Source organism: Tiliqua scincoides, chromosome 1, assembly GCF_035046505.1.
Source record: "Tiliqua scincoides isolate rTilSci1 chromosome 1, rTilSci1.hap2, whole genome shotgun sequence".
NCBI lineage: Eukaryota > Metazoa > Chordata > Lepidosauria > Squamata > Scincidae > Tiliqua > Tiliqua scincoides.
The window spans coordinates 56,546,033-56,562,033 of record NC_089821.1 but is presented as its reverse complement, the minus strand read 5'-3'; the positions used below and the strand labels follow the sequence as shown (position 1 = coordinate 56,562,033).

At 44.0% G+C, this 16,001-nt stretch overlaps 1 protein-coding gene across 2 annotated transcripts in view; it reads right to left on the bottom strand.

The window, feature by feature from the left end:
* The window catches only part of MOB2 (MOB kinase activator 2), a 141,061-nt gene extending 130,867 nt beyond the window's left edge, over positions 1 to 10,194 (bottom strand). The window contains exon 1 of one of the 2 annotated variants that reach the window (XM_066629889.1): positions 9,891 to 10,194. In XM_066629889.1, the coding sequence (XP_066485986.1) occupies positions 9,891 to 9,907 (17 nt within the window). In that variant the 5' untranslated portion in view covers positions 9,908 to 10,194. Of the gene's footprint in view, positions 1 to 9,431; positions 9,451 to 9,890 lie in introns of those variants that run through there. The other variant, XM_066629897.1, reaches the window with a different exon arrangement.
* Positions 10,195 to 16,001: the final 5,807 nt, after the last annotated feature.

Genomic DNA, 16,001 nt, shown 5'->3' with positions numbered 1-16,001 from the left:
AATGAACCATAAAGATCCAGTTCATCATTTCATTCCCAGTATCTCTGCTATTTTCAAACAAGGTGAATATTTTTTTTTTGCTTTAATCTGTTTAACTTTTCTGGGCAGCTGCCAGCCTCATAGCAAATCACACCAATGCTTAACTCCTTCACTGTTCCAAGCTACTTACAACAGATTGCTCAAAAGAAACAAAACTAGTTCTCGAAATACATCTACATAGTAAATGTCAGTCTTTGAGACAATAAGTATCATAAAAAGACTTTACAATATCAAACTCCATTCTAACAATATGATGAAAGGCAGCAAACCCTCAAAAAAGTTATTAAGTACCCTAACTAGCAGTACTTTTCCAATGAAAAAGTAACACCTATTCACAAGCCTCATTGCAGTGCAGATGTTAGCCAATTAGATTATCAGCATAATGCTTAACCCATGAATATTTTGTTTATAAATTCCAATCTTTCATATTTCTGGCCTTCTTAGTAACATCCTGAAGTAGAAATAGAAATTATGTGAAATCTGTAAGCCACTGAACAATCTAAGTGTAGTGGTCACAAAAGCTATCAAGTTCAGTACACCCCAAGACAGAAAACTGACCAGGAACTATTCAGTTCACACTTAAATTTCAGAAACTTCAAAAATAATGCTACACGTTTCAAGAAGCTTGAAAGGGAGAGTCAAAAGGATCAAGTCTCTTCAAAATGCTTGGACGTAATTTAAAATTACAGTAAGAGAAAAGCAGGTAAAATGTTAATCACAGATTGCAAAAGTTACAGCAACTCCAAGGACACCTGTGTAAAGCAAGCAGTGTCAAGGAAGCTACAAGAGCAAAGCAGCTTGCAGATGTTTTGCCCAACTAAGGAGAATAAAAAGAAGCACAAGCTCTGACAAAGCAAAAGCAAAAAGAGAAAGGCTGCAATCCTAACCTCACTTTCCTGGGAATAAGTCCCACTGAACACAATAGGACTTACTTCTGAGTAGACCTGGTTAGGATTGTGCCCTAAGTTGACACACACACACACACACACAAATAATTTGAATGTAATGCTAAAAGCAGGGTCAAAGATTTCATTAAGTATATTAGAAGCAGGAAACCAGAGGTCAGAGAGGTGCTAGGGTCATTCAACAAATGTGTGAATGGAGTACCGAGATTTTGTTGAGCTTCTCTGCATCAGTCTTTCCTGCAGAAGATGCCCAGTAGAATGAATGAACTATTTAGGTTCATCTAAAAAATTGTCAGACAAGGTTAGGTTCTAGGGTTAACTCACAAATTACAAGTAACAAGCAATGCTGATTAGTAGTAACTCAAGCCAAACAAAAGGCAAGGTTCCTTCACACAGCAAATAATTTTCTTGTGAAATTCACAGCCAGGTAGCCACTGGTTAGATGACTTCAGACAAATTATCAAAAGTAAATCAATGACTATTAGCCATTACAGCTAAATAGTACCACCCTATCCAAGACAGTATGCCTCTGAATTTGCTGTTTTGAATCATAGTTTTGATTATGTTCACAAGCCCAGTGGAAATTTGTATTCAAGATAACCCGTCTATCCCTGTAGTGCAATACAAGCATACAACTGTGTCATTACCACATCTGTCTTCTCTGGGTACCTTTGGGAATGGAAGACAACTTCAACAGGGCAAATTTCCATTGCAATAAGCAGTCCCTGCTCTTAGCGTGAATATCATCAATAATAAAATATTGGTAAACTAAACATGTTCAGACTCTACATATATACACATGATATTCTACAGGAAGAGTAAAATAAGAGATGCCAGGCATATGCAAAATACATATATATGCAAGGATATAAAGCAGAGCTTCCCAAACTGGGGCATTACAACGCCCCAGCCTGGGAATTTCTATCACTGCCACCTTAAGGGGCAGGACAAGGGCGACAACAGAACCACTGCTCCTGTGATCACACCAGTGCCAGGGGAAGGGGATTCTATTCTGAACTTTAAACACTTAGCAGGGGTCACAGCTGCTTCCTGGAAGGTGCAGGGAACCCACAGACCCCTCTGCAAGCCTCCCCACACCTCTAAAGTGCCCCAAAATGCTATCAGGAGCTACTTCTGGTTTTCAGACAAAATATGTCTCTGCTACTTCTGGTTTTCAGACAAAACATGTCTCTGGTGTTTATAAAGTTCAAAAAAAGAATCCCCCCCCCCGGCACAACTGTAGGAGCGCCGGTGCCACAACCTCCCATTGGTATTTGCGTGGGAGGGGAGATTGCGGCACTGCTGCCGCCAATGGGTTTTTTTACTCACCTGGGGGGAAGCACAGGCCTCCTGCAGGGTCCTGAAGGCTCACAGCCCCCTCTGACCTTCTCCACAGTTGCTGTTTTCCCCTGAAAACTGGAAGTAGCTTTAGATAAAACTGGAATAGCTTTAGATAGGAAGCAGCTTTAGCACTGACTCCCACGTAAGTAAAAAAAGCTGCGCGGCAGCACTGCAATCTCTGCAGCACTGTCCCTGCCATCAGGGCAGGGCCGCTTCCCTCCAGTGGGAATGCCCTACTTCCTGATCCCCTGGTGGGTCACAACCCACCAGTTTGGGAACAACTGATCTAGTCAGTATTATGACCCATCTGGATTGGCCATAAACATGGAATTGAATAGTTAGAGAATATGGCGAAAAAATCATCCTTTATATCAGCGATTTCTCTCTCCCTCTGGGAGAGTTTGGACTGCTGTACATGGTTGCAAGGGAGAGAAGGCTGCAGCACCAGCACTCCCACAATCATACTGGGGGGGGGAGAGAAATTAATACCATAAGACAGTGTTTTTCCCAAGTTTTCCAGAAATATGATTTCTGTAAACCTTATCACTGCCCTATAAGTTAGGCCAGTATTTCATACTTTAGAAGGACATCCAGAGCTGAAAGACAGTGATTTGCCTAAGGTCATTCAGTTCACAGCTCCTTGGACTTCCCAAGTCATACACCTAACATGCTAAATCAGCTTTGGATAGGTAAACATGAAAATATATTTTTGTAAAATCTTAAGTTAAATGAAAGCGTACAGACATTAAAATTCCATTCCACAATCACTCAATCTTCAGCTACCAACAGTCAAAATTTCAAGAATTATGTCATTTCTAGAAGATACTTAGATTCTAACTTTGTTGAGTCTATAAGGGATGTTATAAGCAGCCAATGGGGGCACTTCACTATGCACCCCTGCAGTTCTAACTCAGCGCATGGATATGTATGCTCAAGAAAGATCACTCAACTGAAGAGGTTATGATGATTCACAGAGTAAAGGCAGCCTCAACCTATTTTATATAGGCAGGTGTGGCACTGACAAGAGAGAAGAGTTAAGTGACTAAAAGACAAGAAGATGGCAAACAGACTACATGACTTACATTACTACATTAACAAAATGGCTACAGCTGAACTACCAAGTGCAAAAGTGTTAACTAAAACTTGTTCAAAAAGACATGACTAATTTAGTGGCAACACCTACAAAACACTGACAAATACTTTGATTGCTTGCACTAAGTTAGAAAGAATATTGAAATACAACATACTGTACACTCTGTCCTTTGGATACTACAGTTTTGCATGTTGCCTTAAAAATGAAATTTTAAAAAATTGAGATTTCTGAACAGTGTGGGAAATACAATATGCTTCATAAGTCTTGCCCTCCCAAACTGGTGCTATAGTTTTAATGGTTATACTAAGTTCTTCTGCAAATGGAAGCAACTTTTGTTCAAATGGGGGGAGTGTAATTTTCACTGTTCTTTCTTCTGCAAACTCCAGAGAACTGGACACTGGGGAACCTCTAGAAGAGGATAGCAAGCTGCAGGGGGAAATCAGCCAATCACTCCCCCTTATTCAAAGAGAAGTGCTGACAATTCAGAGAAGAAGAAGAGGAAGAAAATGCTAGAATACAACTCCTGACTAACAACTTCAAAGGACATTTAAATATGTCTCCTAAAACCAGTTTTCCTTATGTAAATCATTTTTATTTGACACATAAGCATTACTCAAGATCCTCCATTGAAACAGTCATGGTCTTGTCACATTCAATGAAGGTTTTCATTCCTTATCAATTTACATTTTAAAATTCAGATTAAGAAAATTATAATACTGCAAGAACAGTATGACTTTATTGTAACACTTAAAGTAGCAACAAATTAACTATCTTTCATTGCAACCAGTTCTCTTCATTTTAAAGAGGAAAGGCCTTCACATTAGATTTAAAATTAACAAACCCTAAAAAGGAAAACCAATAAATTTGCTTGTTTGTAAATAAATAGCTCTATGTTGTGTTTTCTATCTCTAATGGGACCACTTCAAGTTCCTATCATTTAAAAGGTACAAAATATTACATAACATTGCCTCTGTACAGTAGAACTTCTATTAAGGCTAAAAGGATTTGCACAGGCTGGTAAGTCAATAACCTTGACATTAACATGACACTGTTCAGCAAGAGGGCACTGAGTATTTACCTAGTGCAAGGAAAGGTCACAAAGACTTGGTGGCTGAATTACACCAAGCTCTTTCCCCCTAAACTTTAGCAAACTGCAGAAAGACAACCTACATATTGGTTCTGTTGTATGGTCAGGAAAACATAGCATTTAATCTTGATTAAACTCAAAACTGTTCTTAAAAATTCAGGAATAGCAAGAGAAGTGCAGAATTCCTGGGCAACTTAAGGTACCTCAGTTACTACCCTCCAAACAGAATTAAACTTCTTCCTCAACCTCATTGCAGACATAACATTTTCCATCTTTTAATCATGGTTAAGAGATGGTTAAGAGAGAACACCATGTGGGTTAAGATATCCCCTCCCCTTTTTTGACACAAATTCTGTCTTTCCATTCAGGGAAAACATAGTGTAATGGTATGTCTACACCAGGGGTACTCAAACTTTCAACTTTAGGGATGCTGGACCTTTAACAAGTGTATAGAAGAGAGAATTTCAGCAGGTGCAGCTTGTCATCTGTGGGATGACAAGTTACACCTGCTGAAATTCTCTCTTCTATACACTTGTTGAAGGTCCAGCATCCCTAAAGTTGAAAGTTTGAGCACCCCTGGTCTACACTGAGGTTAACCCTAATCATGGCTAGTTTTAACCACAGTTTAGAAATTACAGCAAACCCTCACTGATCACAGTTAACAGACCGAGAAACAAGTCTGCACTGAGCCCATACAGCACAGTCCCAGACCCAGAAATTTTCAGTAAATGCTAAACTGGAAATAGTGAAAATCTAAATAAAGATAACTGCCAGTGCTGCAAGTTGCAGAGCATAAACACAATTTATGCTTCTCACTGAAAGTCAGTGAGCAGCCCAATCCTAACCTATGCTGGAACAGACAGGCCACAGTAGCATGTGCTGTATCCAGCACAAGTTAGGTGCAGACTGGAGGTCATTTGAGGTAAGCGGATGTTTTTGTTCTTACCCTATGGGCTACACAAATCTGAGCCTGCTAAATGGCAGGCACAAATCCAAGCAGCCCACATAAGGCTGTGTGGGACAAGGACTGGGATTAGGATCTGGCATGTCACCACCTATTCCACGGCCTTCCTTGGCTGATTTGCCTCCAAATCTACCCTTCTCTCAACCTCAAAATGTCCCCTCCCCACCCATGCTGCCCAGTGCAAATTTACCCTGTTGGGCTGGCGCCAGGGCTGAATCCAGCCCTCCAGAGCAGCACAGGCCCCCACACGGGCCCAGTTAACTCCCAAGTCTGCACAAAACAGACTTTTGGCACATTTGTGAACTTAGGAGCCAGCGTTGGGACCTGCGCCAGTTCAAGTGGAGCTCTGGATTGCACCTTAGGAGACTTTGAAATTACAGCATACTGTACAGTATTCCAGCATCAGGATGGACTAAGAACATGTGCATTCTTGGAAGAAAATACTTGCCAAATGCATTGAAAGCTCTCTTATTGGATATGTATTGCTTTACAACATCTCTAGTTACAAAAATTTAGAAAGACACTAAACAATTTTATTCAGAAAGGGGGAAAACACAGAATACTCAATGTGGCATTTGCTTAAGACTATTTTTGCAATTCTCAGAACTCCTCCTTCCCTTAAAACGTGTTGCTGTCTTAAAGTTTGAATTGCAGATAAGGCTGCCTGCTATATCAATACCTCACTACAGTAACCAAATACCATGTGGTTAGTTTAGAAAACTTTCAATATATGCACTGCTGAAGATAACAGCAGAATTCCAAGTCTTATTCCATCCCATCTTTCCAAAGGCTTCTTCCTTCAAATCCAAAAGGACTACCCAAACAAAACGTATATAAATTAACAAAACAGGCACCACAAGTGTTGACAGTTTATCAGAAGCTTCAGGGAACAGCAAAGACCAAATCTTTGCATCTACTGAAGTTTGAATTATATTACAGAAAGTAAATTTTCCCTTGAAATAGGATTCAAACACAATATCCCCTATAAGAAATATCAGGGTTATTTGAAAAATAGCAGGGCTATAACAGTACCAGAAAATATTAGTTTAAACATGCACCCACACACACCCCTACCCGAGTCTGACAAGAAGCTATCTACTATATAACCAAGTATAGAAGCATATGAGCATAACTGATGTAATTACCCAAAGCACTATATGTAACTCCCAAGTACAACTCAAAATTAAGATTCTGAGAACTGATTTTTAGGTTTCAGCAGTTACTAAAAGCACAAAGTAAAACATACTGACATTTGCACAGAAACTGTGGTAACTATGTAGTTCATAATTGCTCCAAAAGTGCTAGGACCATAATTCCTTCATGTGCTACTGCAAGAAACCCTGCACTACACTGAAAGAGCTCACTTTGTGGCTCTTACCCACATACCATTAATAATCAAAAATTGAATATTTTCCCCATCTTTTTTGTGATCTGGGGCTTCTCATGTTACCCTGGCAGCACTGGAAGGCATGATGCCAATGAGCTTCCCATGCCACCAAAATTAGAGTACTGGCCCCAATTATAATAAATCTGCAAGAAGAAACCTTGTAAACATACAGTGTTGGGTAGAACCATGCTTATCTTCATTAATGGACATACACATTAATATATACTACCTCACAACTTAACAGTTTGCTTGCATAACCTGTTAACAGGCATAAAATCAATGCTTGTTCTAGATTTTTCAACACATATCTTGGAAGAGCATCACACCCAGCTGAAGGTCTCTGTTCGCTTTTGAAAAACATTCATTATATTCATTCATCATGACCAAGGAAACCTGTTTGTACAAGGCTGTGACACTTCTATTAGTGTTTATCACACTTTTATCCCACCCCTCCTCCGAGGAAGTTAGGGGGGCATACATGGGTCTCCCCCCAGTTTTTACTGTCACATTAACCTTATGAGGTAGATTAGGCTAAGAGAGTCACTGGTCCAAGATATACAATGTTTCATAGCTGAGCAAGGACTTGAACCTAGTTTGACATACTAACCACTACACCACACTATGTAACTCCATATATTTTAAGATATGCTATAAACCATTTTAGGAAATGCTATAAACCATCATGATTCAGCATAGGATTAAACTACTGGATAAACACCAAACAATGTGAGAACAAGTGTTAAGTGACAAAACTAACCCTCATGAAGCAGAATTTACTCACCAGCAGATTTAACAGTACAGTTACCCACAAAAACATTGAAGCCAAGAGTATTCATACAATCAGTATTCAAATCTTTGTGTTTGGTCACAGCGAGCATCCCTCATCCTCCTAAGATCTTCAACCCTAAAACCAGTAGCAAACTGCTTTCTACCTTCTGTCTGTGTGTAATTAGTACTATTAATCCCAGACTTTTTGAGCTCCCTGGCATGGCAACAATTTGGCTTTAACCTCTGCCAAGATCTCATCTTTTAGGTTGAGGCAAGTCAAGTGTTGAAAAACTTCTAAGGCATGACCCAACTGCTACTACAGAAACCCAAGTTAACGGAAATATGCTGAAACTTGTCTTTTCTGAATAATTTCTTGCCTTTCATTCTGAGTAATGAACACTTCATTGATGAATTACACAGAATTTGTACTCCACATTTCTTCTATCCTCCAGCCCAATGAAGCAATATTCATGTTCTGGGAAACCAATGAGTGACAAAAAACAAACCTTAGCAAATACATGCAAGTTAAACAGCACAAACATATATTTACATATATTTTCCTTCCTAATGTTACTACATATTACATCTCCACTTTTCAGTCTGAACAAGTTATGATATTTTGAGATCTTTCCTTTTAAGTACACACAGATCAACTTCACCTCCACCAAGTATTAACAACCATTTTGTATCCCCTGATCTCCAGCAACACAGGATTCCAAACCAGATGCTGTGATGCTCCATGGTGTCTGCCTAAGAAATGTCACCTACTGACACATGACTAGGTGTCCCTGCAACTCAGCTGAACACAGGGCACCAAACTCTCATAAAACCATTCACATGAAAGTGAGTATTTTGCATCTCACCCATACACCAGACCCTTTTGTACCCCATGCCAAGGATCCCACCACTAATAATTCATCATGGAAACTTAGTGACATGACAAGGTTAAGGTTTCCATGGGAACTACATCCATCTACACCACCCTGTGCAAGCCAGATTTGCAATTTTCTCGCAGCTCCTTGGTACCTCAGGGCATCCCTTACCTGCTTTTCCTTATAAATCTGTCAGCACAATCCTATGCATATATATTCAGAAGGCAGTCCAATTGTGTTCAATAAAGCCTACTTCCAGGAAAGTGTGCACAGGATTGTAGCCTGTGGTTCTTGAATGACTACTTAGGTGTGTTGCATGAGTGACAGCAAAAGTGTTCCCAAATTTCTTCACAAGATCACAATTTTAAACTCAGGATATTTACTCAGGATAATGGGAATTGCTTTCCCTAGTCTCACTAACACTGGCATAGATGGCAAAAAACACTGCACAACAGAGACATGCAGTGGGTGAGGTGAGGCATGCAGGTAAGGCAGAGCCTCCCCACCGGATTCCTTCCAAAAGCATCTGAGTTCTTCCAAAAGCAAAAGTTGTGTGAGGTGCCCAAGCACCTGCAACCCACATGCAGAGTGAGGAGGGAGTGCAGAGCTCATGGGCTGAGGGTGCTTGGGCGCCACCCATGACCGCGGTGCTTCACGAAGGACTTTTTGAAGGTTCTGCCTCACCTGCGGGTGCTCGAGCGCTTCACAGGGCAGCAGCACTTTTTGAAGGACTCTGTGGGGAGGCTCTGCCTCAACTGCTTGTGGGTGCTTGGGTGCCTCACATGGCAGCAGTGCTTTTCAAAGGACTCCAGTGGGGAGGCTCTGCCTCAATGCTTGTAGGTACTTTGGTGCCTCACACAGCGGCAGTGCTTTTCAAAGGATTCTGGTGGGGAGGCTCCGCCTCACCGCCTGTAGGTGTGGGTGCCTCACACAGCGGCAGTGTTTTTTGAAGGACTGGGGGGTGCTCTTCCTCACCTGCCTCACCGCGTGTGGGTGCTTGGGTGCCTCACACAGTGGAAGCGCTTTTCGAAGGACTCCAGTGGGGGGGGCTCTGCCTCACCTCCTGTGGGTGCCTCACATGATGGTGGTGCTTTTCAAAGGACTCCGGTGGGGGGGCCCTGCCTCACAGCCTGTGGGTGCCTCACACGGCAGCAGCGCTTTTCGAAGGACTCTGGAGAGGAGGCACTGCCTCACCTGCCTCCCCGCTGCCCGTATATGAGGGTCAGCCCACCTTCTCCTGCTCCAGTTGAGAGAGTCAGGGAGGGAGAGAAGCAAAGTGTGCTGAAGACGAACCCACCAACTTCAGTGGTCTTGAGTGCAGCTCCTGCAGCGCCCAAACCCTGGAGCAGGAGGGGGAAGCAGGGCAGCAAGCCGCCCGCTGGGCAGGGCAGGGCAGGGCAGCTCCACCGCGCGGCCGGCCGGCCGGCTACTCACCCCATGAGCCAGTCCATGACGCCGTCTGCCACTCCGCTCCGCGCCGCCGCGCTGCTGGGCCGGGCAAGCGAGCGGGCGGCTCTGACTGTGTCGCTGCCTCGCTCACCGCCCGCTCCGGCCTCTGAGGCGGCTCATGGGTGCCTCAGGCTGCCCCGCACCGCCTGGCCAGCTCTCCTCCTCGGGCGGCTCCGCAGGGTTCCCGCCCCAAAGGCAGCGCCCGCCGGGCGCCTTCAGCCAACCAGCCGGAGCTACTGAGTGACACACACACACTCTCCAGGCGCTCACACTCCCGGTGGCCGGAAGTAAACACACATCCTTTCCTCCGACATTTTCCCCGCCCCTCCCCCTCGCGCGCCCGGCTACGGCAACCCGGAAGCGACCGCCCTCCCGAGGAGCGCTGGGAAATGTAGTCCGGCAGCATCTCTAAGGGCTGCGCTGGGCTGGTTGGGAGCCTAAGAAGAGCACTGCTGGAGGAGACTCAAGGCTTGGAGACTCAAGGAGGAGGGACAGGCACACATCTCTCGCAGTAGTGCTCCTCTGCATCGATATCCAGGGGCACAGTGCCACTGAACCAGGGATGTGCAGTGGGAGGTGAGGCAGAGCCTCCCCACTGGAGTCCTTTGGAAAGCTGTGTTGGGTTGGCAAAGCGCGTGGGTTGAGTGTGCTTGAGCACCTCACATGGCTGCAGTGGCTCTTTCCAAAGGACTCGAGTGGGGAGGCTCTGCCTCACCTGCCTCAGGCCACAAGCATAAGCTTGTCTACTCAGAAGTAAGTCCCACTGTCTTCAGTGGAGCTTACTCTCAGGAAAGTGTGCATAGCATTTCTGCCTCACCCGACACACCTCACATGGTGGCAGCGCCTTTCGAAGGACTCCAGTGGGGAGGCTCTGCTTCAGCTGCCTCCCCACCACCGCGCGTCCCTGCACTGAACATGGCTCAAAAGTCATCCTAATCTGTAGCCTTCATAGAGCACAAAGCCGGTTTATATACATTGTGTCCGGTTCCCTTTAAAAGCCACCCAAGCTAGTGGCCACTGCAGCATCTTGTGGTAATGAAGTGCACATGCTACTTATGAGCTATGTGGAGAACTTCCTCCTTTGTCTGTCATAAATCTTCAGTTTCAAGTCTCTGATCTGATAAATCTGATCAGTTCCAAGTCTCAGTCATGTCCCCCCTAATTAATCACACTTTTTCCAAGCTAAAAAGACCCAAACAATGTAGACTTCCTCATCAGAAAGGTGTTTTAGCCCTCTGATCATTTTGATTGGTTGCCCTGCTTGACACCTTTTCCAGCCCTACAATATCCTTCTCAAGGTGTGGTGACCAGAACTGTACACAATGTTCCAAATGTGACTGCACCATAGATATGTATGGGAGCATTACAATATTAACAGTCTTATTCTTGACCCCTTTCTTCATGACCCCTAGCATAGCATTTGTCTTCTCTATAGCTGCCACACACTGGGTTGATATTCTCAGGGCCCAATCCTATCCAACTTTCCAGTGCCAATGCAGCCATGCCAATGGGGGCTGTGCTACATCCTGCAGTGGGGGACAATCTTGGAAGTCTCCTCAATGTAAGGGGACATTCGTTCCCTTACCTTGGGATTGCATTGTGGCTGCATCGGTGATGGAAAGCTGGATAGGAATGGACCCTCATTGAGCTATCCACCATGACTCCAAAATGTAGTTTCTGTTTGTCATCAATGTCTATGTGAAGCTGAGATTTTTTGCTCCAGTTGCGTCATTTTACACTTATTAACACTGAACTACTTTTACCATTTTGTTGCCTATCCATCCAGTTTGAAGACATCCTTTTGGAGCTCTTCACCATTTACTTTGGTATTTGGTAAATATATCACTCTGAAGTAGCCTGTGAGCCATCGTAGCCAGGCATGCTCAGCTCACTCAAAGATTGCTCAGAGCTTCCATGGAAGCATTCAGCAATGGTCATTGCCAGGCACGTGCACCGCCCAACTGATCTGACGCAAGCCTATCCATCTGCTTGCAGCTGTGGCAGCTGGGGCCCAACAATGCTACATAAAACAGGATGCCAGCTGCAGGGTAGATGAGACAGAAGAGGGAAGTGAGGATGACAATGCTGAACTGGAGCAGAGGTGGAGACAACACTTGGAGAGAGAGAAGGTGGAGAAAGAGTAGAAAGGCAGAGGAAGAGAGAAGGCAGCCTTTTAAACATCTCTTAAAATCTTTTTAATATATGGTTTTTAAAGGCTTGGGGTTTTATAAAATTGCTGCTGATGCTCTTTTTATTGTATCAATGTCTGATTGCTGTTTTTAAGACTTTTTAATTGTGATTGTTTTAGGCCCAAAGCCTAACCAACTTTCCAGCACTGGCATAGCATTGCCAATGGGACACGTGCTGCATCCTGCAGTTGGGTGGCACTCACGGAGTACTCCTCAAAGTAAGGGAATGTTTATTCCCTTACCTCAGAGCTGCATTGCCCTTATGTCGGTGCTGGAAAGTGGGTTAGGATTGCGCCCTTAATGTTTTAATTGTGATTTGTGTTGTTGTATTCCAAGCTATGTTGTAAGCCGCCTTGGGTCCCTTCAGGGAGAAAGGCAGGATAGAAATATAGTAAATATATAAATACTAAATAAATAAGAGTAGGGCAAATAGAGTGAAGCCAAGAAAAGAAGGAGCTGATGAGGACAGGCAAGAGACAAAAGAGAGGACCAAGAAGAGGAGGGCAAGGAAGAGATGCCTGAAAGGGAGAAAGCAAAGCAAGATGCTAAGGGATAATGGTGTGGTTCCCAACCACACTGAGGATGTGCATCTGGATCTCCAAACAGATTGCCCTGGCAATCTCCAAACTGCCCTGGATCTCCAAACAGATTGCCAGGTGTAGCCCCCTTGACTGGTGTGGTGTACACCCCAAAGGAAATCAGAAGGCAAGATTTGAACCAGGGAAGTCCTGTTTGCAGCTCTGTTTCTCACAGTCCAATCAACTTTCTAGTACCAATCCAGCCACAGATACTGTATTTTGTGGCGGGGGAGCAGTTACAGAGTCTTCCTCATCATGGCAATGGAACATTTGTTCCCTTACCTCAGCGTGGCCTTGTGGCTGCATTAGCGCTGGAAAGTTGGTTAGGACTGGACTGTTAATCATTACTGTGCACTTGTCTACAGCATGTGTTTTCCCCTTTAAAATAGCAATGGGGGACCATCTAGATTAGGCCTACAGTGCTAATGGAGGGAACTGTAGCCCTTTCCACTCTGGTATTTTCCTACCAAAAATCCCCCAAGCAGCTATATGCCCCTGAAGGTGCCATTTTCTACATTTCTACCATTGGAGGCCAATAGCTGCTAGGTGGACAATTTTCAGTGAAAAAAATGGTGCTTGGAACAAAAGGTTAAAGCTCCCTCTACCCATTGAGATCAGGGGCTCCATAGTTGCTATTTTAAAAGGAAAAAACACATGCAGGAGACAATATATTTAACTTCCCATCTGATTCTGAGACTTATCTAGCCTTCAGGCTTGGTTTAGCACTGAAACTGCCCTGGTCATTTTGATGGATGATCTATGATGAGCGAAGGGTGGGGAGTGTAACCCTTTTAATTCTCCTGCACAGTGGCTTTTTCAAAACTGTTTAAACTGTATCCTAAGTCTGGGCTGGGGACTAGAGGCATAGTGTTTCCGTGGTTTCATTGTTCCTGAAGTACTGACTCCAGAAGATGAAGAGACTACTGCTTGCCCCCCTAGCATATACTATGTTGTCCTGCAAGGTGCCAACTAGTCTCTCATGTATGTTTAAACATTTATATGAAACTGCTGAATGAGGTCATCCAGGAACTTGGAGTGTAATTTTCTCATCATGCTGGTGATAGTCAGCTCTGTTTCTCCTTTTCATCTGACGCAAGTGAAGCAGAGGTTGTGCTGAATCAGTGTCTGGGATTGGTAATGGATTGAATGAAGGCCGATGACCTGAATCTCAGTCCTGACAAGATGGAAGTACTGTGGGTAGGCAATTAGTCTCCTTGGGGAAGTTGTGCTCAACCTGTTCTGGACAGGAATTCACTCTTTCTAAAAAGGATCGGGTTCATGCCTGAAAGCACTGATATATGACTGGAGACCCAAGTGGCTTCTGTTGCATTGGGTGCCTTTCACCAGCAATGCCTGAACACCAGTAGTAACCCCCTCCTGGACAGAGGTAGCCCGACCACAGTATCCATGCTCTGGTCACTTCCAGATAAGCCTGTCACAATGCATTGTACATGGGACTGACTTTGAAGACTGTTCATAAATTTCTATTACGTCACAATACAAAAGCTTGGTAATTCAGACTAGTTGATGGGAGCATATCTTGCCAGTTTTGAAATTGGCTTTCAATCTATTTTCATACACAATTCAAAGTGCTACCACTTACCTTTAAAGCCATATGTAGATTGGGACCCAGATACCTAAGAAGCAGCTTCTCCCACACAAGCCTGTCTGTACACAAAATCTTCAACTCTAGAGGTTCAATTCTAGAGACCCCACCCCCCAAACACCCTGTCAAAGTTTGGGTGGATGCCAACTGTGGAAAGGGCCACACACAGTCAATGGCTACTTGTTTTCTGTTGATTCAGAGTCAGTGTGCCTTTGATTATCATTTGTTATGGAGTAACAACTGGAGAGGTCTATTGCCCCCGTGGTCTGTTGGCAAGCTTCATTGGGACACCCGGTTGACCCACTGGGGGAAACAGGATGCTGGACTAACTTGATGGCGCTTTACTCTGATCCAGCCAGGCTCGTTCTGGTATCATGCCTTTGTTCTTATCCATTTTTTAAATTTGTATCTCACTTTTCCATCAGGTGTTCAAACTGGTACATGGTACAGAAGTGAAAACCAAGTACATAGTGAATCATCAAAAACTTCGTTAAAATTCAACAATTAGGCAAAAACAAACAAAACCAAAAGCCCCCACATCTACAAAACAACTCAAAAGAACAGAGACCTCGATCAGAGGTAAATGTGACCATGAGACTTAGTTTCGTTTTCCATAGGGCTCAATACATTCCACTGCTTGGAGGGAGGGACTTCCTTCTCAGGTGTTTTGGGGGGCTGCTTTCATTGGATCAGGACCATTCTGGTGTCATTGGATTCCTCTCAGCCTGCCCTTTCCGAAGGACTAAGGCAAGTTCGCCTACTCACAAGTGAACGCACGATACGGCTCACTTTCACTTTCCATAGGGATCCATGCATTTTTTGTTCTCTGGTTTTTTGGCCATAACTTTTGACAGAAAGGAGATATTTCACTCTGGTTTTTTGCATTGCATTCCGCTCAAAATTCCACATCCAACGGTATATAATATGATGGGGTTACCCTTAACCACAGCGATTTTAGCGTGTCACCCCCCCAGTGTGCATCACCCAGTGCGGCCCGCACCCCCCCACACACACCCCAGCAACGCCACTGAGGCACACCTTCAGGTTTTTGACAATTGATAGGGCCATTTTTCTTGGGAGCAGTAGATGCTAGTAGTGGGTTGATGGAGGTGGGTACCACTTTCCAATCTGCTGCCTGAGGCAGCCACTTCAGTTAGCCTCATAGATGGGCTGGCCCTGTCACTACCCACACCTTTCCCCCTTTCTGAAGCTGGTTGTCCCAGGGTTTCAGACATATATTTTCCATCTTGGGAGAGGAAAAGCAAATGGGAGTGTGGAGGTGACCTTTGTGCCAGAGGTCAGAGAATCACTGGAACTGTGAGCAAGCAACACACACCCCTTGAAATTCCAGCCACACACCTCCAGCTGCACATCTCCCCCATCCCTGCCATTTTGCATTAAAGAACTGTAATCAAAATTTCCAGACATGTGTAAGCTGCCTAACGAAATTTCAGTTCTGGCTTCTGTCACATGATGATGTTATGAAGATGAAGACTTTGAAGTTTGAAATACTGAGATATTGCAGCCAGGACCATAAATGTAGATAGAATTGTCATTAGGCATCAGAATGATTGCCTCTCCATCTCTCCTCCCATGTTAAAATGAAAAGGGCAGTTGGACATCTAAGAGCCATGGTTCCTGATTGTCTGCAGACTAAGGCAAGAGCCACTGTATCTGTTTACACGTAGTTCAGATTTGCAATGTTATCTTTCCAAATCAAAGC